This window comes from Phocoena phocoena, chromosome 11 (genome assembly GCF_963924675.1).
Source record: "Phocoena phocoena chromosome 11, mPhoPho1.1, whole genome shotgun sequence".
Taxonomy (NCBI): domain Eukaryota; kingdom Metazoa; phylum Chordata; class Mammalia; order Artiodactyla; family Phocoenidae; genus Phocoena; species Phocoena phocoena.
Window position 1 is genome coordinate 47,937,854 of NC_089229.1, and position 24,197 is coordinate 47,962,050.

The following is a 24,197-nucleotide window of genomic DNA, read 5'->3' on the forward strand; positions in this document are numbered from 1 at the left end:
CTTTCTCTAGTTCCTTTAGGTGTAAGATTGGATTGTTTATTTGAGATTCTTCCTGTTTCTTGAGGTAGGCTTGTATAGCTATAAACTTCCCTCTTAGAACTGCTTTTGCTGCATCCCATAGGTTTTGGATCATCGTGTTTTCATTGTCATTTGTCTCTAAGTATTTTTTGATTTTTGCTTTGATTTCTTCAGTGATCTCTTGGTTATTTAGTAATGTATTGTTTAGCCTCCATGTGTTTTTGTTTTTTATGTTTTTTTCCCTGTAATTGATTTCTAATCTCATAGTATTGTGGTCAGAAAAGATGCTTGATATGATTTCAATTTTCTTAAATTTACTGAGGCTTGATTTGTGACCCAAGATGTGATCTATCCTGGAGAATGTTCTGTGTGCATTTGAGAAGAAAGTATAATCTGCTGGTGTTGGATGGAATGTTCTATAAATATCAATTAAATCTGCCTGGTCTATTGTGTCATTTAAACCTTGTGTTTCCTTATTAATGTTCTCTTTGGATGATCTGTCCATTGGTGTAAGTGAGGTGTTAAAGTCCCCCACTATTATTTTGTTACTGTTGATTTCCTCTTTTATAACTGTTAGCAGTTGCCTTATGTATTGAGGTGCTCCTATGTTGGGGGCATATATATTTAAATTGTTATATTTATGCAATTTAAATTGCATATATACTTATATGTTAGATTGTTGATCCCTTGATCATTATGTATTGTCCTTCCTTGTCTCTTGTAACATTCTTTATTTTAAAGTCTATTTTATCTGATATGAGTATTGCTACTCCAGCTTTCTTTTGATTTCTATTTGCATGGAATATCTTTTTCCATCCCCTCACTTTCAGTATGTATGTGTCCCTAGGTCTGAAGTGGGTCTCTTGTAGACAGCATATAGATGGGTCTTGTTTTTGTATCCATTCAGCAAGCCTGTGTCTTTTGGTTGGAGCATTTAATCCATTCACGTTTAAGGTAATTATCGATACATATGTTCCTATGACCATTTTCTTAATTGTTTTGGGTTTGTTTTTGTACCTCCTTTTCTTCTCGTGTTTCCCACTTAGAGAAGTTCCTTTAGCATTTCTTGTAGAGCTGGTTTGGTGGTGCTGAATTCTTTTAGCTTTTGCTTGTTTGTAAAGTTTTTGATTTCTCCATTGAATCTGAACGAGATCCTTGCTGGGTAGAGTAATCTTGGTTGTAGCTTCTTCCTTTCATCACTTTAAGTATATCATGCCATTCCCTCTTGGCTTGTAGAGTTTCTGCTGAGAAATCAGCTGTTAACTTTAAGGGAGTTCCCTTGTATGTTATTTGTCATCTTTCCCTTGCTGCTTTCAATAGTTTTTCTTTGTCTTTAATTTTTGCCAGTTTGATTACTATGTGTCTCGGTGTGTTTCTCCTTGGGTTTATCCTGTTTGGGACTCTGCACTTCCTGCACTTGGGTGGCTATTTCCTTTCCCATGTTAGGGAAGTATTCGACTGTAATCTCTTCAAATATTTTCTTGGGTCCTTTCTCTCTCTCTCTTCTCTTTCTGGGACCCCTATAACGTGAATGTTGTTGCGTTTAATATTGTCCCTGAGGTCTCTTAGACTGTCTTCGTTTCTTTTCATTCTTTTTTCTTTATTCTGTTCCGCAGCAGTGAATTCCACCATTCTGTCTTCCAGGTCACTTATCCGTTCTTCTGCCTCAGTTATTCTGCTATTGATTCCTTCTAGTGTTTTTTTTTTTCATTTCAGTTATTGTATTTTTCATCTCTGTTTGTTTGTTCTTTAATTCTTCTAGATCTTTGTTAAACATTTCTTGCATCTTCTCGGTCTTTGCCTCCATTTTTTTTCCGAGGTGCTGGATCATCTTCACTGTCATTATTCTGAATTCTTTTTCTGGAAGATTGCCTATCTCCACTTCATTTAGTTGTTTTTCTGGGGTTTTATCTTTTTCCTTTATCTGGTCCATAGCCCTCTGCCTTTTCATCTTGTCTATCTTTCAGTGAATGTGGTTTTTGTTCCACACAGGCTGCAAGATTGTAGTTCTTGCTTCTGCTGTCTGCCCTCTGGTGGATGAGGCTATCTAAGAGGCTTGTGCAAGCTTCCTGATGGGCGGGACTGCCTTGCCTGTAGTTTTTGAATAGAGAGCAGTTCAGGGACAAACTGGTACATCAGTTGGCAAACCAATTTGAGATTTGCATACCAAAGGGAGCAGATGATAGCTTTAACTTCTCAAACCATACTCATAGGATCCTGTCAACCTCCTCCTTCCTTTTCCAATTCTCCCAAGGAGAGACAGAAAAAATCTCAACACCAGAAATGGGACATGGCAAGCTTGGGACACAGGTTCACATTTCTCTGATATTTTCCATCTCTTAGGTGACTGAAGCAGTGCTGCATAGTAGTTAAGAACAGAGCTGGCTCTGAATAGACTGTCCTGCACCATGCCTTGTTACTTTGGTTCTCAAACTTCAGCATGTGTGAAGATCCCCTGGAGAGCTTGTTAAGACACAAACTGCTGGTTCTCCCCCTGAGAGTCTCTGACTCAGCACCTAGGGGTGGCTCCTGAGAATGTGCATTTCTAACAAGTTCCCAGGTGACACTGATGATGGTGGTCCTGGGACTACACGTTGAGAGCCATGGCCTTATGAGCTTCCCTAAGATGGCATCCACCTGTGTGAAAGGATAATCTTTGTGCCTACCACTGTGGTTTCAGGGCTAAGTGGATATATGTAAAATGCTCTGAGCTGTGAGTCACTACCGTGCAAGCACAGCCAAACTGGAGACTTTTGTCCCTGTTTGGTTTGCGTCTGTTTTGTTTTTGTCGTGAGCCACTTAGCAGGAACCTCTTCCTCCACCTCCAAGCCCAAGGACACATGACTTTGGAGACTGAGTGTTTAACCTGACTTCAGTCATTGCAATTTTTCAGCTCTTCTGGGACATTATTTGAAATAGGGCTTTGCGTGCTGTGTTCAGCTCTTTGTGTGTGTGGTAATGGGAGCATACCTAAGTGAGACTGAAGTTTTGGTGTCAGATCATTGGCTTCTTTTTAGAGAAGGCAGGAGGAATTCGCCAGCCTTACATCAGCCTTGCCAATGGAGTTGTTATTCCCACTATGTACGAGGTCACAAACTCATGCATTGAGAAAGCTCCCCCAAGGTTTGACTTAGGTCCAAGGGTAATTGTAAGGACACAAAGAGAAATATGGAAGTCTAGGAAATAACTGATCCATCTCCCTGGAGATCGGAGCCTGGTGGGTGGGATCATGAATACAACCAGCCTCATCGACACTGCAGCTCTGCTCCTGGGACCGGGCCACCCACGCAGCATCTCCGCTTCTCTCTGGGCATGTCTCGCTGAAACTCTGGGAGTAGAGAGAGTCTGATGGGGTCGTTATGCCAACACTCAGTATGGACCGTCCCTGTAGGGTAGCCCTCGATTCGGGTGTCTTGCTCTGGCTCAATCATCAAAGCCAGGTAGCAGCCTGGAACTTGCTCCAGGCGCAAATTATGGCAGCGCCATGCTGAAAGAACTGCCGGGGAACTTTCCACCCAGGGTGGGGTTGGCCCTGGACTACCTAGTACTTTCAGGGAGATTGAGGCAGCCTGGCGTCATCAGAAGAACACAGATATTGGAATCAGACAGACCTGAGTTTGAACCCTGGTTCTTCCACTTAAATCAGTGAATTGTGGATATCACCCACCACACAGAGGTATTGGAAAGATCAAGTATTAAAAAGTGCACAGCGTACTGCCCGGCACAGTCTCTGAACTTAATAAATGATAAGATTTGGTATTTTACTTTTTAAAAACTGGAAAGACGGAAATGTGAGGGAAAAAGAAAAGTACTTGGCTTTATCATCCTATCACTTAGCCCCTTATTACCGACAATGTGCAGTTTTCAGTTCTTGTAGGGACTCACCCATTATTTCATTTAAGGCTTTATATGCTTTGGATCTGTTTTCTTCCATGGTATTTTTTTTACTGAACAGTCTGTTTTATATGGTTGTAGTTAAATAATTATGCATTCTGATTTCTTTCACATGATAAAGTAGTTTTACATTTAAATTCTGGACGTAATTTGAGTGGACATGCTGTAATTTACATAAAATTACTTAGAGTTGGACACCTAACGATGGAACATTGGTTGAATAAATGGTGCTGCATTTGTGTAATAAAATACTAAGCAGCCATTTATAAAGATGTAGTCAAAGTCTATTTGTTAATATAGAAACATGTTCATGATTATATGGAAAATGAGATGATTTTACCTCAAGATCCACTGCCTCCCAAATCTATCTGGATATTCACTGCCTCAAGATCAGCACCTTTCAAACTTCAATGGGCCTCAGAATCACCAAGGGAGCCTGTTAAGTGCAGGTTTGGGGCCCTCCCCCTAGACTTTGATTTAGGAGATGGGGATCAGGGATTGGTGCTTTTCCAAGGATCCCGGCAATTCTGATGTGGGAATGACACTCCCCCCATTTCTACCTGTTGAAGCTGTACTGCATTTACCAAGCTTCTCCTTCTACTTTCTCCTGAACGCCTGGAGCGTTGTTTCCTTGCCTTGTGGATCTCTGTGAAGCCTTCTGAATTGTAAGACTTTTCCTGGTCCTACAAGCAAACTCAGTTGGGCACCATGTCACATCCCTGGGCTTTGTGTCAAGCTCTGAGTGGGTTCCTGGATATAGATACTGAAATCCTGGCATCCAGGTTTTGTTTACTTTGTAGTGAAGAGAAAGTGGCCGAGCATTTCAGAACTCTTGAGCACACCTGGTATTAGCAGGAACTTTGAGGAATAAAGGCAGCCTGTCGAACCTTGGCAGAGAAAAATCTTATTTAAATTACCCGCACCTCGGCAATCAAGCTGTGAAAAGTCAGTAGTTTGTCCTTTGTGCATTTACTCTGGTCTAAGCCAGAGATCAGTGTTCGTTGGAGAGGCTGGTTAAAAAACTTCAAGAGGCTTGTCATTCCTGGTGAATATCTCCAGGTTTTCATTCTCAGACTTTGTGCCATGGAGGTTATTCAAGGGAAGTTTCTCATCTTGCGGTTTACTTAGGGGCCATTCGAGCCAAAATTGAGATTGAGTTACCACCCAAGTTCTTCTTCACTTAGGTTTTATTTTGATTTCCCTCCTTCCTTAAACCAAATAATATTGGATACGCATGTCGAGTCAGGTTTTTCTTGTCTTACACTATCCTTTATATTACAGGTCAGCTGTTGCAAATGCAGAGTTGGAAATGTAACAACTAGTAAACATTATGTTGAGATGATGCTGAATTTTTTCCTTTGTTTGTGAGGGAACTAGGCCATAGTCTGTATAAATCTGTGGTTATTCTAAGTTTGAAAGCATTAATAGCTACAGAAAAGAATTCCCCAGAAGGAAACTAAAGAGCCAGGATTAATAGAAAAAAAGCTCAGAAAAACCTCTCCCTTGCTTCATGTGAAAATATTAACTTGGTAGATTTGAAGCCCTAGGTGACCTGAGAATTGGTACTATTGGGGGATGAAAGGTTCTGGTTGATGACAGCAGTTGTGGCGGGAAATCACTGGATGGATTGTACTTGTCCACGTGACTCACTCAGAGTCGTTCTTCAGAACTTGGTTTAGAAGTCAGCTCTAAAACCCTGCATCTGTAAAGCTTTATGTGATCCCACCCCTTGGAAAAAGTTCCTCGTTTATTCTACAGCCACAGCAGTACCTTATACACACTCTAAGGTCGTATATGTCACAGTCTAGTGTAATGATGTTTGCACGCTGCTGTTCTCCACTAGACCAGAAACTCACTGGGCGTAGAGTGTGACTTATTTGTAGGGTCTAATCTCCTGGTTAAATGCCTGGATATAGTGGTACTAAATAAATGGATGTGTGAATGAATGATGTGAGCGTGCTGCACTGAACAGGTGGCACCAATCAGATAGACTGCCTTTTGGGGGTGTTTTCTGACAATTTCTGCAGTTACTAAATTTAAAGCATCACCCTGTCAAGACGAATTTCCCTATAATTGTTAGAATAAATTAAGAATAAACGGTGAGGGCTTTCCTGGTGACGCAGTGGTTGAGAATCCACCTGCCAATGCAGGGGACACAGGTTCGAGCCCTGGTCCAAGCAGATCCCACATGCCACAGAGCCACAAAGCCCATGCGCCACAACTCCTGAGCCCGCGTGCCACAACTGCTGAGGCCTGTGCGCACAGAGCCCGTGCTCTACAGAGGGAGGGGCCACCGCAGTGAGAGGCCTGCGCGCCACAGCGAGGGGCAGCCGCCACTCACCGCAGCTGGGAAAAAGCCCGTGTGTGGCGGCAAAAACCCAACACAGCCAAAAATAAAATAAATTTATTTTAAAAAACCAACAAAAACCATTCTTAAAAAACAATAAATGATGAAAAAGACAAGTCCAGTATCTGCTTCTCCCTGGATTCCTTATGGCAACTGGGTATTCCCCAGCCCATTGGACCCCCACCCCCCAGGTTGAAGGAGCTACACCTGAAATTCTGCAGAAATCTGCTCAATGTTAGCCCATGAGCTGCTGTTAAACTCCTTTCCTGGGTACTTGAATTCCACAGAAGGCTTAGCTGTCACAGATATGTGAACTTTGTATCTAGGTGCTAGATATCAAATATTTACCCAATCTCTAATTTTAAAGTGTTTGTATTAAAAGAGCCAGATGATTTTAGAATCGAAAGAAACCTCTTCATTTTACGGATTAGGACACCAACCTTCTTGTGAGACAGGTAGTTTTCGTTAGTGGCAGAAGCCCTAGAGTTGAGTCACATAGGCCAGGATTCAGGTCTTGGCTGTGGGGCTCAAATCACAGCCTCTTACTGGCTGTGTGATCGTAAGCAGTTTATTTATTTAGTTATTTATTGAAGGTCAGTGTTTTCATTTGTAAAGTCCGGTTAAAAATCCATCTCCCTGGGTCAGGACAAGGGATTGCCTCAGGTAACGTGAACCAGAGATGCAATGGTAACATCTGCCCAGAGCAGATGTTCAACAATCTTGAGTCTCTGTCCTCCCTTGCCCAAATCACACCATTTATGGCAGAGTTAGGACTTAGAAGTTTCCCTTGAGGCATTGTTAGGATGGCTTGTGCTTCCCGGCTTACGTGGCAGGACTCATGCCCATCAAGGACACTCATTGCTGAGGGGCTGTGTTACATGAGCACTTGAATATGACAAGACTCAGGATTTACTGTAAAAACAATCTCCCTTCTGAGTTACATATTTTCTTGCTGTTGCTTTCTTCACTTTCCTTGCACTGAGAGTTACGGCACCCTCCCCATCAACTATCAGTAATAATTTTGTGTAATTGTGTGAATTAGCAAGATCACTTCTATAAAACACCAGAAACTCAGAGCAAACTATATAAACATTTTGGAAAAATAAGACCTACATAGCCTAATAAGTCTTTGATTTTAAAAAGTCACATTCTAGAATAAGAACTTAAATATTTGTGCTAAATTGAAAGGGTTTTGGAAACTGAAAGTGTTTTAAGCAAGGAAGCATTAGTCACATGAACTGAGGTGGTTGTGAAACATTCGTCAGGTGGGAGAAGCAGCATCATTTGTTCACTGTTCTCATTCTCCCAGAGTTCCTTCATCATTTCAAAAGACAACTCATTTTTCTATACTCTTCTTCCCTGTAAAGGCAGAAACCTGTGGGTTCTTATTGTGGGACGCTTTCCAAAGGAGCACAGAATCGGGATTCCAGAATTCAAATACGTGGCAAATATGCATGGAGATGAGGTATGTATATGGCTTGCATATCTGACATGTCACCAGAGAAGCTTCCCGTCGGGTCTCTTGTGCTCTGTCTAAATGCAAAGGAAGCAGCAGACACTGTAGCAAAGAATCTGGAAAGGTCTTCCGGTGAGGCCTTCTGAGAGGATTGAAGGAACCAGGTTCCAAAGACCAGCACAGCCATCTGGTTGTTTACCCAGTGCCCTGTGCAGGTAACTGGAACTTTTTTTGTTTGGGGTCTGGAAGAACAACAGTGCCCCAGCTCTGGACTGCCAGCAAGTCCCCGAACTCCTGCCTGTGTTGGTTTTCCCCATCTCCTGCTCAGCATCGAGGTGACCCAGCAGAGGAGCAATATTCTATTTGAACTAAAACAATCAGATCCCAGCTAGCTATCCAGACTCCTAGGAGCTGGCGTTTTGAATGCTTTTGTCACTTTCTCTTAATCTAACACTTAGCGTTTCCAATGCTTAAGTTTAGAGCAGCGGTCCCCAACCTTTCTGGCACCAGGGACCGGTTTCATGGAAGACAGTTATTCCACAGACCGGAAGGAGGCGGGGGATGGTTTCGGGATGATTCAAGCGCATCACATTTATTGTGCACTTTATTTCTATCATTATTACATTGTAATATATAATGAACTAATTACACAACTCACCATAATGCTGACAGGAGGCGGAGCTCAGGCGGTAATGCGAGCGATGGGCAGCGGCTGTAAATACAGATGAAGCTTTGCTCGCTTGCCCGCCGCTCACCTCCTGCTGTGCGGCCCGGCTCCTAACAGGCTGCGGACCGGTGCCAGTCCTCGGCCCAGGGTTGGGGGATCCCTGGTTTAGACCATCAAGCTTAGGGCTCTGTCATCCCCATCATTCAACAAACCCTTAAATTCCATCATGATGTCTTGCCTCTTTTCCAACTTACTGGGGATCAACTCTCTTTTTATTTTGTTTTGTTTATGTTATTTATTTTATATTTTGCAAAATACCCTTTACCACACCTGCCTGCCCAGCCATTCTTGCCAGGCGTTTGAAGATGCTCCTCTCCATTTCTCACCTTTCTTCCTCAGAGTATTTTGAGAATATGACAACTGCAGGGTCTTCTGTTCCCCAGAATCCCACACAACTGGGCAATACAGTGGGAGGGAAAGATAGTGCCTAGTCTTGACAGTAAAGAAAATTGACGTAGGAATATCAAACACACTTAACTTTAAGGAATGTCAAAGAACAGGAATATTCCTATAAGTATAACCTGCTGACTTGCTACGACACTTCCAGGTCTGCAGTAGCGTGGGTGGCATGCACTGCTCGAACGCTGGGCTTCCTGTCCCGGCTTAACCCTCCCCAACCCCAAGCTTTCTAGGAACAGGCTCCACCCCGCGTGACACACACACATTCTGCCCTTCCTAGGCACGCTGCTCAACCCGCCCTGGTCCTGCCGAGCCAGGGGACTTCTTGTCACTGGAGCTCAGATGCAAACACTTGCCTTTGAGAGAGTGGTTGGTCTTTGAACCTGATTTGGGGGTGGATGGAAATTACTTTTTTAAGCATAATGGGCTTTGCTCGAAAAGGCTTGATATTGCTGGGAGTCTGACCATAGTTGTTTTTAACAAAACAACTATTCATGACAGACAGCAGCCCAGACTTCCTTTCTCTTTTGCTATCTAGTCAATTGATCGAGGTCCTGTGGGATCCATTTTTAATGAGACATTGACTCCAGTAGTTTATTTATTGAATTCCTGGCGTTTCAGAGGTTGCAGCCTGATGCTTAGAAGTTAATCCTCTCAGTTGAAACTTCCAAAGAAAAGCAAGAGTCCTTCCTCTCACTCACCCCTGAATTCACTTGTACTTTCCCAAATCTCTGACATCTTGCCTTCCATGTAGTTAATGTATCCCATCAAATCGGGCTCTCTCATTCACTGTGATTCTTTGAGGAATGCTAAGGACTGAGGTGACTCAGAGGGAAAAGTCCCAGTGTGTTTCGGGTGTGGGATCCTGAAGTCCTGCTATCCCCTGTGTGTCCCAGCTGGTAGCAGTATCTGGCGGCTCTGGGGGCCATTGAGAAACTTATTATCCCGAATTTAGATCTTGTATGTTCTGTCCTCCCAGAGCCACTAGGAGCTGGGGAAAGTGATGGCGTAACCCAGGAGCCAAAGGGTCACTTGGATTAGAAGGTTTAATCACCCTACTCATCCTTCTCTTAGACCTTTTGGAATTGAGAGAGCATTTTCAAGAACCCACTATTAAAAAGCAACATAGATAACATTTGGGGGCATCTTAACATCTTAACCTTCTTTGGTTGGATTCCTTGCTATTCTGGCACAAACTTTGAATGCTGATCTCAGGGTCCATGGATCTTCTAGGAGTTTGTGGATCTCACGTGAAGAAGCCCAGTTTGTCATATGTGTACCGAGTAGTGTGGTGGACAGGATTGACCATGGTATTTTTTAAATGTTTCCTCTTTTCCCTGGACCCCACCTCAGCACCAACAGGAAGACCCAGTTACGTTGACCACACACACCATTTTCCCCCCATGAATTTTCACCTACTTCGTGATGCCTTCTTTTAGAATTGGGTCTTTATTAAATTAAAAATAACCTGTTATTATTACAAAATCAACATACGTACATCTTAGAAGAAATACAAACAAAAAGAAAACATTGTGTACTGACCTTCTCCAAATTAGGACTGTCGATTCCTTATCATTTATCCTTCCGGATATTTTTGTGTATGCATTTGCACCAAATGAGCGATGCTAATTTGCTCTTTGTAACATTTTTCAGTTAATACAAGCTACCCTTTCATGTCAGTAAATGTTTATCCTATCTTTACCTTATATCCCATGTTCTAGTTTCTCCAGTTGTCCTCAAAATGTCCCCCAAAGTGTCCGTTCAAAATTCTGTCCAAGATTATGCATCATATGTGGTTGACATATCCCTTGAATCTCCTTTAATCTAGCATATAAAGCATCTTTTCGTGACGCTAGACTTAAGCGAGAACGTTGATCCATTGTGTGTCCTGCAGAACGTCCCTCAGTTTGGATTGTTTCCTTCCTTATAATATCGATTTTGTGCCTCTCATCCCTCATGCCTCTTACTTCAAACTGGAAGTTAAATCTAAAGGTTTGTGGGATTCAGGTGAAACATTTTTGGCTACTGTGTATCTTCGGAATCGCGAAGGTGGGTGACTTTGGCTGGTGCTGAAGGTCCAGGCTGATTAGCCTGGCTACATCTGGAATGCATGAAGCACACTGAGGGGAGCAAAATCTACTTGAAACAGCCCATTTTCAGGTGAGAATTGTTACAAGAGAATGAAGTCAAACCTCCTCTGGTTTTGTATGATATGCCTCTTGTTCTCAGTCACCTTGTCATGAGCTCATGTCCTCACGATGCTGCATCGATCAGGCTGGCAAGTTCCCCTCCATACAGTACTCGCCGACAAGAAAAGAGTAACAGTAACCAACATTTACTGAGCATGGGCTACGCTAAGTGCTTTGTGGGCGGGCTTTCTTTTGCTCACTTCTGCAGAAGGCATGTTTGTTAGTGCGTTGACCAGGAAGGGAATGCAGGTTTCTGTTGGTCCTCTGGGCCTGCATCAGAGCCTGAGCAGTGAGCCTTTCCCAGCTATGGCTCTGCCTCCTTGACCCCCTCCACTGCCTTTGGAACGTTCTGTTTTGACTGTTTTCCTTTTTACATACAGATCTATGATCTATCTCAAATTAATTTTTGTTTGGATGGATTCCCAGTTGTTCCAGCCCCATTTGATTAGAAGATTTGGGCTCGTTCACCGTGTGAAAGCGTAGCAAACTCTTAGAGTAAGACTGGAGTGAGCATCTCCGTGTCACTTTTCTCTGTCCCTGTCTCATGCCTGCTGCCCGCCTCTCCTCCCTGATTGCTGGGGAGTCACACGGGGGAGCCGACGGAAAGAGCACCCGCCGCCCTTGTCACCTGCTGTTCATGCTTTTTCAGAGTGAGGGAGACATTTCTGAGCTTCTAACTTTTCTCATTTTAGTAAGACTAGCAGGTGTTTTCCTGGTTTATCCAGGTTCTTGTTTGTACACACATCAGCGTGTGGAATTGTAGAAGCCCCAGTCCCGGGTGTCATTCACACAGGCTCCTAATCGGAAGTGTGCGCACACCTGACATCCAATCCTTGTTATTCATTGGGAGGGATGAGACCAGAGGTCCCTGGGCGGGGCTCTCTGCCCTTCCCCTGCTCCACAAACATTCACATCGTTTGGGAGCGGGGTCTTTGTTCCCCTCGCCCTCCTCTGACACCTCATTCTGCTACTGGCTGGCTTTGTAGTAAACTATTACCTATAATCTAAAATCAGAGCTTTAATGAACGCTGGGACCATCCCCTGGAAATGGAAACATCTAGTACCCTCAGCCTAAATGTGGGTGCAGGAGAGAAGCCTGGAAAATCACTCCTTGCTCCTTCCTCGAGCCCTCCCTGTTCTATGTTTTGTGCCTATCTGCCATCCCATGTTTAAAAATTTTGCAGGAAAGAAAATTTTATATCTGGGCAATCTCTAGATTGTTAAGACATCTCTAATCCCTGTCTAATGGAAATATCCAAGCAAAGCATGACTATGTGTTTAAAAGGTCAGGTGCCTGGAATTTTAAGCTAATCCAGGAGCAGGCAAAGTGCAGGTGAGAGGTTGGGTCCACAGGTTCCCTTGACTGCAGGGCCCATGGTCTTTAAGTATGGGGGGAGGTATTCAGTCTATGTCTGTTAAGCATAACTGAATTGCCAATTCTGATTCTTTTTTTTTTCTAGAGTTTTTTTTTTTAAGCTTCTGTTTCTTAAACATCAATGAATTATTTTTCCTATGATGGTTTATTTGGGTATAGAGTTCTGAAATACCCACATCACACTTAGAATTTCACATTTGGTGGCATTAATTTATAGTTTATTGGATTCCAGATACATAATGGAAAGGAAAAACATTGCAAAAATATGGATAATACTGATCATATTTTTCAACCCAAAAATAAAGGCTAAATGGTTTTTTGCACACCTTCTAGGTATAAGAGACATTTAGACAGTAGTTTGTATGTCTAAATGTCTATATTTAGAGGGTATTTTAATGTTCTACGTGAACAACAGGACATAATATCCAGGATTGTGCCTATCCTGGAAGATCTTGGGCTGTGTAGTCAACATGCAATAGAGTTTCCAAACTTACTAAAACAAGACAAAACAAAGCTTGCCACTTCTCAAGCCCTTTATTCCACCACTATCCCAGATGATGACAAAATGTCCTCAGTTACACAGCATGGCTTTGGATAATTATTTCCTTTTGCATTTAGACCAAACTAATCCTTATTCCAGGCGAAGTGTCTAATTCCTTTTAAGCATGTATTAAGTTCCTCATATAATTATCCTCTTTCTCTCCATCTCCCTTTTTTGGTGAGGGTGGGCCGGGGGACCAGGGTGTCGAGTCCTTGGCATGATCAGAATTGCTGGCCCCCAGCCCTGTGAAGTGTGTTCAGTATTGAACGTCCTTGCAATGAACTAACTTGATCATTTGTATACTCCCTCTCACTGAGAACCTTAAGTCCTCATGTTTTCAGAAAGTTCCTCCTCAGAATTGTCATGACTTTGTAGTGGATTTGGCAACAGTAACCAACAATCATTTATTGAGCACATGATATACCTGGAGCTGGGTGAGATACCAGGGCTACACAGGAAGCTGGTTAGGATCGCTGCCATCAAACCTTGGATGGTGGAGTTGAGGGGTGGGGGTGGGGGTCAGTCAGGGTCGGTCAGGCCATTGTAATATGTGTGAACACTGTCAGGAGAGCACAGGTGAGGAGAGTTAAAGGACCACCTAGGCAGGTCATGGAACCCAGACTTGGGGAGGCCACAGAAAAGTGTGCTAGATAATGTAATATTAGGCTAATATTTGAAGATGGAGGTAGCTAGGCATTAAGACAAATGAATTAAGTCTGTTACACGCCATGTGGAGCCCCAGAAGCTGCATTACAGTGTAGCATTTCAAGACTCCACGATTAGGAGAGCTGAAGTGTTGGTACTACCCTCTAATTCACTCTCGCACAATACACTACCCAGTTGTGGATTGTTGCTTCAAAATTGTTTTCCAATTGTTCTTAGAAGTGCTAGAACGTTGATTTTTATCTGTCTAACAAATTCCCACTTGACTGAATTGAAGAAAAACTGATAGAGAATTTATTTTCTGCTTTCTGGGTTCTTGCCATCTTTTTTAACTTTTTATTTTATACCGGAGTATAGTTGATTAACGATATTGTGTTAGTTTCAGGTATGCAGCAAAGTGATTCATATACATGTATCTATTCTTCTTCACTTTTCCCATTTAAGTTGTTACATAATATTGAGCAGCATTCCCTGTGCTATACAGTAGGTCCTTGTTGGTTACCTATTTTAAATGTAGACATGTGTACACGTCAATCCCAAACTCCCTGACTATCCCTTCCCCCCACCCTCCCCCCGGTAACCATAGGTTCCTCCTCTAAGTCTGTGAGTCTGTTTCTGTTTTGTAATAAGTTCATTTGTATCATTTTTTTTTTAGATTCTGCATATAAGCGATATTATACAATATTTCTCTCTTTCTGACTTTCTTCACTCAGTATGACAATCTCTAGGTCCATCCTGGGTTCCTGCCATTTTAATGACCGGATGAATTATCAGAGAAAGACTCTAGAAGCTGGTGTGCTCACCCAGCCTTTCAGGCTCTTCATTAGGGATTCTTTCATTAAGTCCACACTCTCACAAAAGGAGCTTAATGAAAGGCTGGTTAAGCTAACGGAAACAGTTTTGACCACATTCTTTTTTAAAATTTTAGTCTCTCTAAGGTTTCATATTCAAAGACTTAATTTTAAACGAAGGGAGGTCTATACATAAAACATGAATGAGTGTTTGAGACATTTATATTAAGGTTGAGAAGAATTAACTTGAATAATATGTGGCATAAATTTGCTGTTACAGAGACAGGAAAATATGGTCCAAGAAAACAAGAGGACTTTGTTTAACTCCCTCTGAAATTGCATCTGTTTACCTCACCATTTTTTTAAGTTATCTAACTCTTAATTGGTTCTTTATCACACTTCCAAGATTTTTCTTTCACCCTCTGCAGTTACGAACTTGTGGTTTGTTTTGGAATATGGAGACAAACAGAAAATACCTTGGTCACACATTCGTTACCTTGAAAGAACCATAATTTTATTGTTTTTGTAAAAATAACATAGGTTTTCTTTAATTTAAAAAGCAATACTAGAAAAATAAGAGGAAATAAAAACTATTCAGAATACTATCGCTCAGAAATCACCGTCATTAGTATTTGCCAGATGGTATTCTAGACATCTGTTATTTCTACAGTAATAGAATGAGAGGAATCAAAAGGATATAAAATGAGATGTGTGTCATATTATACGTGTTATCTTTAAATAAGAAGTATGAGATTTAACTTTACTTGAATTTAACAGAATAGAACTGAAGTGAAATGAAAATAATTGGTGAACTTGGTATTTTCTCAAAATAATAAATTATCGGAAGATTCTTCTAAAGTCAAAAAATTAGGAAAAACTTTGGGCTTCCCTGGTGGCGCAGTGGTTGAGAATCTGCCTGCTAATGCAGGGGACACGGGTTTGAGCCCTGGTCTGGGAAGATCCCACATGCCGCGGATTAACTAGGCCCGTGAGCCACAACTACCGAACCTGCGCGGCTGGAGCCTGTGCTCCGCAACGAGAGGCCGCGATAGTGAGAGGCCCGCGCACCGCGATGAAGAGTGGCCCCCGCTTGCCACAACTAGAGAAAGCCCTCGCACAGAAACGAAGACCCAAGACAGCCAAAAAAATAAATAAACAAATGTGGGGTTTAAAAAAAAAGAATTTTTTAAAAAAGGAAAAACTGAAATTATAATGATTTGAAATATATATATATTTTTAAACTTTGGATAATATCCCATGACCCATTCCTGGGAAAAGTGAAGGAATTAGCAGTTTGAAAAGTCTTCTGTCCTCTCCTTTCCTCTCCCCCCGGCACCCACCCTTGCCGTTAGCTATAAACCTTAACTTTTACCTTCTATCCTATACCCACACCACCACAGTTGCTTAATTTAGTTCTGTAGTTTAATCACAGCTTCTTACTCTTTGTTTTCATTTTCTTGTGGGTGGATGAATTTAACTGCGAACTCCTGTCTTGAGTTTGGGCGTGCTTGAGAATGTAGGATTCAGATAGTTAAGAGGAAATTCACATTTAGAACCATGCGGGGATTCCAATATAATCTCACTTGGTACTTAACCTGGGACTCAGAGGGGCCTCAGGTTTTTCCTGGTACGTCCCTCTAATGGAACCATCCTACAGTCTCCAACCAGCATTTAGAAATCTCACTTCCTTCTCTCTTTCCTTGACCTTTTCTCTTCCCCAACCCCTGTCCAGAAAAGCTCCTTCAACCAACTACACTGTCCACCTTTAAAGCCACCTTTCACAGCTTGAAATTGCCAGCCCCTCCTCCTCTGGTTTCAGGGAAGCCAGTAAGGAGTGTCCAAATGTGCGTGATCTTCCAAAACACTGAATTGGAAACCCAGTGTGTGACTCACTTGACTTTTTTGGTTATTAAGCACCTTTTGTAAGGTTTGTAAGGACCTTTTTCAAGTGACAATTTTGACTGTAAAAGCAAAAATCACAGTGGTGGAAGAAGATAGACATGAGTAGGAAAAAAATTGCAGTTAGAATGGAATTTACTTCTACTCTGAATATGTAATTTACATATTTAAAATTTTCTTAGTTCCATTTTAATTATTCTGTGTTCATTAGGGTAACAAATTCATAAAATGTGATCTCTTTGCTTGCCAGCGAGGGGCATAAAGTATGGAATTGCTCATCCTTTGTCCCAACAATGAATTGCTACAGAGCAGTCATAAATGAAAATTCTTTTCCTGCCCACGGCCTTCATTAATGCACCAGAAGCACTGTCCTTATTTAACCACCTGCTGCCCTGATTTCCCATATACTAACTGCTCTACAACATCTGATCACGTGTAAGAGGTAAATATTCCTTACTTAGAAGCAGAATCTTTGAACTCAGGATTACAGGGGAAAAGTAATATAGCCTAATCAAATCTTTCTAGAATAAGGTTGAATATGTGAATTCCTTTAAAAAAAAAATACTAAATCTCTCCCTTGGGGATTATAAAGCAAGCTTCTTCACAGGCCTTCAGTTTCCCAATCATTGTTGGTACATAAGGTAATTTTAGGTGAATGTGACCATGTTTATTCTCAGGCATGCTTTTATTTTACTATACAATTAGAAACATATCTAGCAAAATGGTAATTATACAAAGTTCCTTATTTTTAATGTAAGTAAAAAGTGAGCCAATTTAAAGAAAATGCAAACTAAATAATAGTATAGATAATATGCAGATATGGCAAAAAATTGTGAGGATGTTGTGCCAAAGAAACATGAGGATGTGGAAATCAGAAATACAGATGTACAGCAAAAATTGCACAAACGTGCAAGAGGGGAATTTGGAGATAAAAGAACCTGGAAACGGGGGAATATGAAAATCAGACCTATTTAAATTAACCTACTTAAATTATGCATATTACAAATTCAGATTTTTCTCTGTTAAAATCTACATATCTACTGCAGTGGTTCTCCACGAATCATCCACCGAGACACGCACCACGGCTCTTCCGTGTGCCAGGCATGCTTGTGGAGGCGCACAACGCCCTGCCTGATCTCTAGCTCCCCCTCTCGCCACCCCTCCAGGAAGTATTTGGAAGACAGACAAACTGGAAGTAGGAGAATAAGAATAAGCTTTACTCCACTCTTAATTCATTTTTAGTAAATTATTTACTTATAGGCACTTTTTTTAAAGTTAACTTAAAAAAACCTTTTACTCACAAAGGGTTTGCAGCACACCAGTGATGGATTGCCACGTGCCAGTGTCAGTATACCAGAGAAACGGTGGTCTCACAACTGGTTTTGGTCTCACATATCATGTGTAGTGCTTGTTGGGGAATTTGTGCTTTGGGGGCTGTTTTCCTCTCACCTAACGATATCCTCTTCTCTGTTTAACACCTATAGGCTGTAGGGCGGGAACTGCTGCTCCATTTAATTGAATATCTCGTAACCAGCGATGGAAGAGACCCTGAAATCACAAATCTAATTAATAGTACCCGGATACACATCATGCCTTCAATGAACCCAGATGGATTCGAAGCTGTTCTAAAGCCTGACTGTTTTTACAATAAGGGAAGGTAAGCACGGGCTAGTCTATCTTTATTTAAAACTACAAAAGCATAAAAAGCCCCCCATCAGATCAGACCCCTTCGCCCTGTAAAGAGAAGTTAGCGAACCATTTCATAACCTGTGTCATGTCACTGCTGTTCTGGAAACTTTTCAGGGCTGCCCATTGCTTTGACTTTGAGAAGTAAAATCCTGAGCAAGGCTGCTTTACCCCTGCGCCTGCCTCACTGCTCCGGCTTCATTGCCTGTTCCCCCGCACTCACCCTGCCGCAGACCTCCCTTCGCCTTCTGCAACCGCCAGCTGCCTTCTCACCCCTGGCATTTCCCACACCTTCCCCTGCACCCTGTTTCAACAGCATTTCCTCAAAGCCTCCTTCCCTAACCTATCAGATATTAGAGCCCCAATTATTCTCACATCACCTGGCACTTTACCCTCATAGCACAATCTTTAATGTCTCATTTCTTGTTTAATATCTACCTGAGGGCAGGAATGCTGCCCGTGTGTTCATCCCTGTTAAATCCCAGGGCCTAGGGTAGTACCTAGACCCTCAATAAACAGGTTGATTTATTAAGCCAGCACGCGAACTAATCACAAAGAAGGGTGGGTCTGGTAGTATTTCTGATTTAAAGTTTATTGTGTTTCAAGCAGCCTCAGGAAGTTTGGAATTTCTCAAATGTCTGATAAACACTGATATTTGTGCAATTAAAAATTTGTTTTTACCAAAGATTAATAAATCACCGCTTGATTCCCTCCCACGTTTAAGTTTCTTAGCCTATTTAAACATGGCCAGTCCACTTTTCAGAAATACGTTTGTATAAAATAGCATGTTCCTGTTGTTTCTGTTACCAATTGCTATGGAACAAACTGCCCCTAAATTGAGGAAATTAAAACAACCACCTCTTTAGTTACTCTTCACTCTGTAAGTTAGGAATTTGAGCAGGGCAGAGCAGGGATGGCTAATCTCTATGCCATGATGTCAGGGGCTTCAGCTGGGGTCTGGCTGGGACCGTATCTCTAGAGTCTCAGTTCTGGCTGTCACCTGGGTTCCTCATTCTTGCACATTGACCCTTGACGTGGATAGCAATGGGGTCTCAGGGTTCCAAATGGGAGTGTCAAGAGCAAAAGCCCCGAAACGCAAACACTTATCAGACCTCTGCTTACATCCGAATCACTACTGTCCCATTGGCAAGAACAAGTCACACGGGAGGGGACAACACATTGTGTGAATGCCAGCTGTGATTCACTGGAGGCTGCCAAGGCAACCATCCACCACCTCTGTATTCATATTTGGAAAAACACCTGGAGCCCAAAGCAAAGGTCTACACACTGCACGAATCTGCTCCCTCAGACAGCAATAGTAAACCCTAAAAAATTCTTTCTTTTAAAGGGAAAATAGTAACTTCTATGACCTGAATAGAAATTTCCCTGATGCTTTTGAATTTAATACTGTACCAAGGCAGCCTGAAACTGTGGCAGTCATGAAGTGGCTGAATACAGAGACATTTGTCCTTTCTGCAAACCTCCACGGTGGTGCCCTGGTGGCCAGTTACCCATTTGATAATGGTGTTCCAGGTAAGCAAACTTGGGCCCAGCTCTTGCTTTCTAAGTCCAGAGTGAAACTGCAAACTCTCTGCCTCTGAATGGGGATACACTCTTCCTGTCCCCACTTAACTTCTCTGGCAGGGATAGAAAGAGCCCCGTTCTCTTGACCCCCAGCTATCCTTCCTACAATTTATAAACAGTAGATGGGCAAGGTGGCTGAACTGATAACAACACGGGATTACTTGACATTCATCAGTGAAACAGTGAAATTGGGATTTAAATTAGCCCACAAAAGGCAACACGGCTAAGTAAATAAATAAATAAAACTAATCATGTAAGTAATAGTTCCTGATTCCTCTTAAAACTGTGGGATAAGGTATGTACCAAGGACTTAAAGTATTCGAGTGGCTTCATTTAATCCCTACAGTACCTAAGGAAAGTTTACTGACCTCCAGAAATCAGCAAGGGTGACTAAGAGGGTATTTAACTTTTAAGCTGACTGAGAAGGAGTTTAGACAGGGACATGGTTGTTTTGTGTAATATTGCCTTCTGTATGTCCATTAAAAACTAGGAAGAGGAGTGAAGGGAGTATTCGTGGAAGTGGGTAGAGGATCTCACTAGGAAATTAGAGCCTTTGTGTGTGATGTGATGATGTATGTGCTAATATGGTGTGTGTTTCCTACAGCTATAACTTCAGCTAAAAGGTCTTGGTCTGTCTTTCATGTACAGCCACTGGAACATTATACTCTCGGAGCTTAACCCCTGATGATGATGTTTTTCAATATCTTGCACGTACCTACGCTTCAAGAAATCCCGACATGAGGAAAAGAAACCCATGTAGAACTAAAATAGAGTTTCCTGGTGGAATTGTAAATGGATACTTTTGGTATCCACTCAAAGGTGAGTTTCTCTTCATTCTGCTAGTCTCCTTACTGCCTTCCCCCAGAGGTGCCAGCTGGCCTTCACCCCGGCAGTTGCCAAACGTTAGACACAGTGCAGTCCCTTCAGTCATGTCTCTGTCAGCTAATATCACAGAGCAGTGAGGGGAACTGATCATTTGAGAGATGCTCAGACATGTTCCCCACTGCCACAGCCTCCTAACTTCAGACACTGGTTCAGCATGTACCTTGGAGCTGGGAACTGTGCCAGGAAAGATGAACAGGACACAGATAGTAAGCCCAAGTTTAATAGAGAAGAGCAACATACAAATAAATAATTGTGATGGCATGTAATGTGAATAAAAGTAGAGATGTAGGGCTTCCCTTGGTGGCGCAGTGGTTAAGAATCTGCCTGCCAATGCAGGGGACACGGGTTTGAGCCCTGGTCCGGGAAGATCTCACATCTCAGTTGCACGGAGCAACTAAGCCCATGCACCACAACTACTGAGCCTGCACTCTAGAGCCCACAATCCACAACTACTGAGCCTGCGTGCCACAACTACTGAAGCCCACACGCCTAGAGCCCGTGCTCCGCAACAAGGAGAGCCACTGTAATGAGAAGCCCGCCACCGCATCGAAGAGTAGCCCCTGCTCACCGCAACTAGAGAAAGCCTGCGCACAGCAAGGAAGACCCAACGCAGCCAAAAAAAAAAAGTAAAATTTTTTAAAAGTAGAGATTTAGAAAAGGTACAGTGTATCACAGGGGTGTAAATCCAGAATACATCAGGGAGTAGTGAAGGCCTTAGAGAAATGTAATGCTTATGTCTCATCCAGTGGGGACAGCTGCTACTTAGAACAAGGTAATTATTGCCATGCAGCATTGGGGGGCAATATTGCCAGATCTTCCAGTCTGTGAAGCAAGCTAGATATTTCCATGAAGTCTCCTGATTTTAAAACCACTTTGCAGGCTAAACGAAAGAGCCTTCTAGTTTTTCTCCCTTGGAACAGGACGGCCAGGCGAGGGAGGGAGTGAGAAGCTGGCCATGTAGGGAACGTGGCGGAGGGGTGTTCTTGTCAGAAGGAATAATATAAGCAGAAGCCCAGGGGTGTCAGAGCGGGGACTAGGCTACAGCCCCTGGTGGCGCAGTGGTTGGGAGTCCGCCTGCCGATGCAGGGGACGTGGGTTCATGCCCCGGTCCGGGAGGATCCCACATGCCGCGGAGCGGCTGGGCCCGTGAGCCATGGCCGCTGAGCCTGCGCCTCCGGAGCCTGTGCTCCGCAACGGGAGAGGCCACAGCAGGGAGAGGCCCGCGCACCGCAAAGAAAAAAAAAAAAAAAAAATGAAGTCAGAGAGAAATACAAAACTTGTAAGTAAAGGAAAAGAAAGGACAGAGTAATTCTTCCTGGCTAAAATCTGTACGTACATAGATATTACTCAATGTTGACATAATATTTTGACCATTTTATAAGTATAAATTTTTTTTACTTCATTACTTCCCAAATACCCTGATGAAATTGAGAATACATATTTCACTGGGCAGATATCAAGTATAACTAATTAAAATCTGGCAGAGACTACTTCCTTCAAAGTTACCATATTTCTTCAAATCCAAGATGCCACTGATTGTAAAACATGTCCCACCAAGAAAGAAAAAAGTTGCCAGCCAAACTAATAACCCAATGATGTTATTCAGCCATCAAATTTAAGATACTTCCCAATTCAGAGATTTTAAAATATGAAAAGTTTTGCATCTTAGAAACTATAAAATACGGTTATAACCCTTTGAAAATAGGGTGTTGAGAGGTAAGAACTAGAAAGTGAGCATGGGCAGTGGTAACCCCAGAAGTACCAGGGGCCTGGGTCTTCCCCTGCTCCCTGAGAATCAGCATGGCACCTTCCCTCTCATCCCCAAACGCAGTGCGGTGTGATGGCTGAGAGCATGGGGGCGCTAGGAAGATGGCCTGTGCTCCAGTCTCAGCCGTTCACTGGCAAGAATCCCTGGGCACATGACCTACCATTTGTGATTAAGCTTCCTCATCTGTAAAATACGAGTGATAATTACTGTGAGGATTAAATGAGTGGATGGTGAAGCTCTTTAAACAGTACCTAGCAAGAGCAAACACTCAGTAAACACTGGCATTATTATTCCTCCAAATTCATATACTTAGCTTTACAGAATAAATGTGTTTATGAATGGTTTGTAGAAATATTTTAAAAGAAAATATCACTCTAGTTTATATCTGTTTAAAATGTAATTTAGGAAGAAATGTAACTTGAAGAATCCTTTCTTTTTTTTTAAATAAATTTATTTTTGGCTGCGTTGGGTCTTCATTGCTGTGCGTGGGCTTTCTCTAGTTGTGGCAAGCAGGGGCTACTCTTCGTTGTGCTGTGTGGCCTTCTCATTGCAGTGGCTTCTCTTGTTGTGGAGCACAGTCTCTAGGCACACGGGCTTCAACAGTTGTGGCTTGCAGGCTCTAGAGTGCAGGCTCAGTAGTTGTGGCACACGGGCTTAGTTGCTCTGTGGCACGTGGGATCTTCCCAGACCAGGGATTGAACCTGTGTCCCCTGCATTGGCAGGCGGACTCTTAACCACTGCGCCACCAGGGAAACCCTTGAAGAATCCTTTTTGTAATTGTGATTTTTAAAAAGGACCCTTCCTCTACCCCTCGCTTAATTTTGATGGACAGCTAAACATCAGTCAGCTCTGATTCAGTTACCCATATGGGAGTATTTAGGATTGCTTTGTCATGCCTGGATAATAAAATGTCAAGCTCTAATTGTACTTGCTAATATGTCAAATTCATCTTTTCCTGTTTACGTGTACTTTCATTACCACTGTCTGATTCACCTGTCCCCAAGGTACGTGATACTTGGCTTCACTCCAATTTCAGACCTTAAAAAAAATTAAATATGCTTGTGTTTAGGTGGAATGCAAGATTACAACTACATCTGGGCCCAGTGTTTTGAAATTACGTTGGAGCTGTCATGCTGTAAATATCCTCGCAAGGAGAAGCTTCCAAGCTTCTGGAACGAAAACAAAGACTCACTGATTGACTATATAAAACAGGTGCACATAGGTTTGTAAGATTTTCTTATTAATTCCTGTTAACACAGAATATAGCATCTGGCAAACCCTCTGGGCTGAGAAAATGCAAGCCCCTATTTATGTTTTCTAGGTATAGCCTCATTTTTAGTACCAGAACAATGGTTCAGAATTCTCTCTGCGTGAACATCTGCAGCCTGTGAGAAGTGCAGCACCTATCGGTTCATGTAAGAGAAAGCATGGTGTGTGTTACTTTAATATGGGGGTGTAAAATCCAGGGTACTTCTAATTTTACAAGTTGAATGACCTGGAAATCTGGCAAAAGATCAGGAACACAGGCTGTTACTCTGTTACATTTATCACCCATTTAGAAAGAAGCCAAGTTTGCCTGTCACTTGCCATATAATATCACAGACCAGAGAACTTTGGACATGCCATTTTGCATTTCTTCTAGAACTGGGGTGGTTACCGAGCACCGTTAGCTTCAACCCCTCCCACCCCTCAACTCTGCCAAATGACCTGGCATTGGGAGTCTTTGCAGCCTGTTTTTTGATGGCTGTCTGGCCTTTATCACAGATGAGCAGACTTAATGTGACAAGAGTGGTCCTTCTCAAACATGTATAGCAGACTCACCAGGAGGGTTTGTTAAAACGAGATTGCCAGGCCCCATCCCCAGAGTTTCTGATTTAGTGGGTCTGGAATGATTAACATCTTCCCTGGTGATGCTGACGCTGCCCGCCCAGGGACTACTCTTCGAAAACCATTGTACTAGAGCAACACATTGCTT

At 42.5% G+C, this 24,197-nt stretch overlaps 1 protein-coding gene across 2 annotated transcripts in view; it reads left to right on the plus strand.

Annotated features, from left to right (window-relative positions):
• Nucleotides 1–24,197, plus strand: part of CPM (carboxypeptidase M) — an 86,146-nt gene that overhangs the window by 35,200 nt on the left and 26,749 nt on the right. Inside the window, exons 2-6 of one of the 2 annotated variants that reach the window (XM_065887590.1) lie at nt 7,627–7,724; nt 17,784–17,956; nt 19,334–19,518; nt 20,218–20,388; nt 23,292–23,444. In XM_065887590.1, the coding sequence (XP_065743662.1) occupies nt 7,627–7,724; nt 17,784–17,956; nt 19,334–19,518; nt 20,218–20,388; nt 23,292–23,444 (780 nt within the window). The remainder of the gene's footprint in view (nt 1–7,626; nt 7,725–17,783; nt 17,957–19,333; nt 19,519–20,217; nt 20,389–23,291; nt 23,445–24,197) is intronic. The other variant, XM_065887591.1, reaches the window with a different exon arrangement.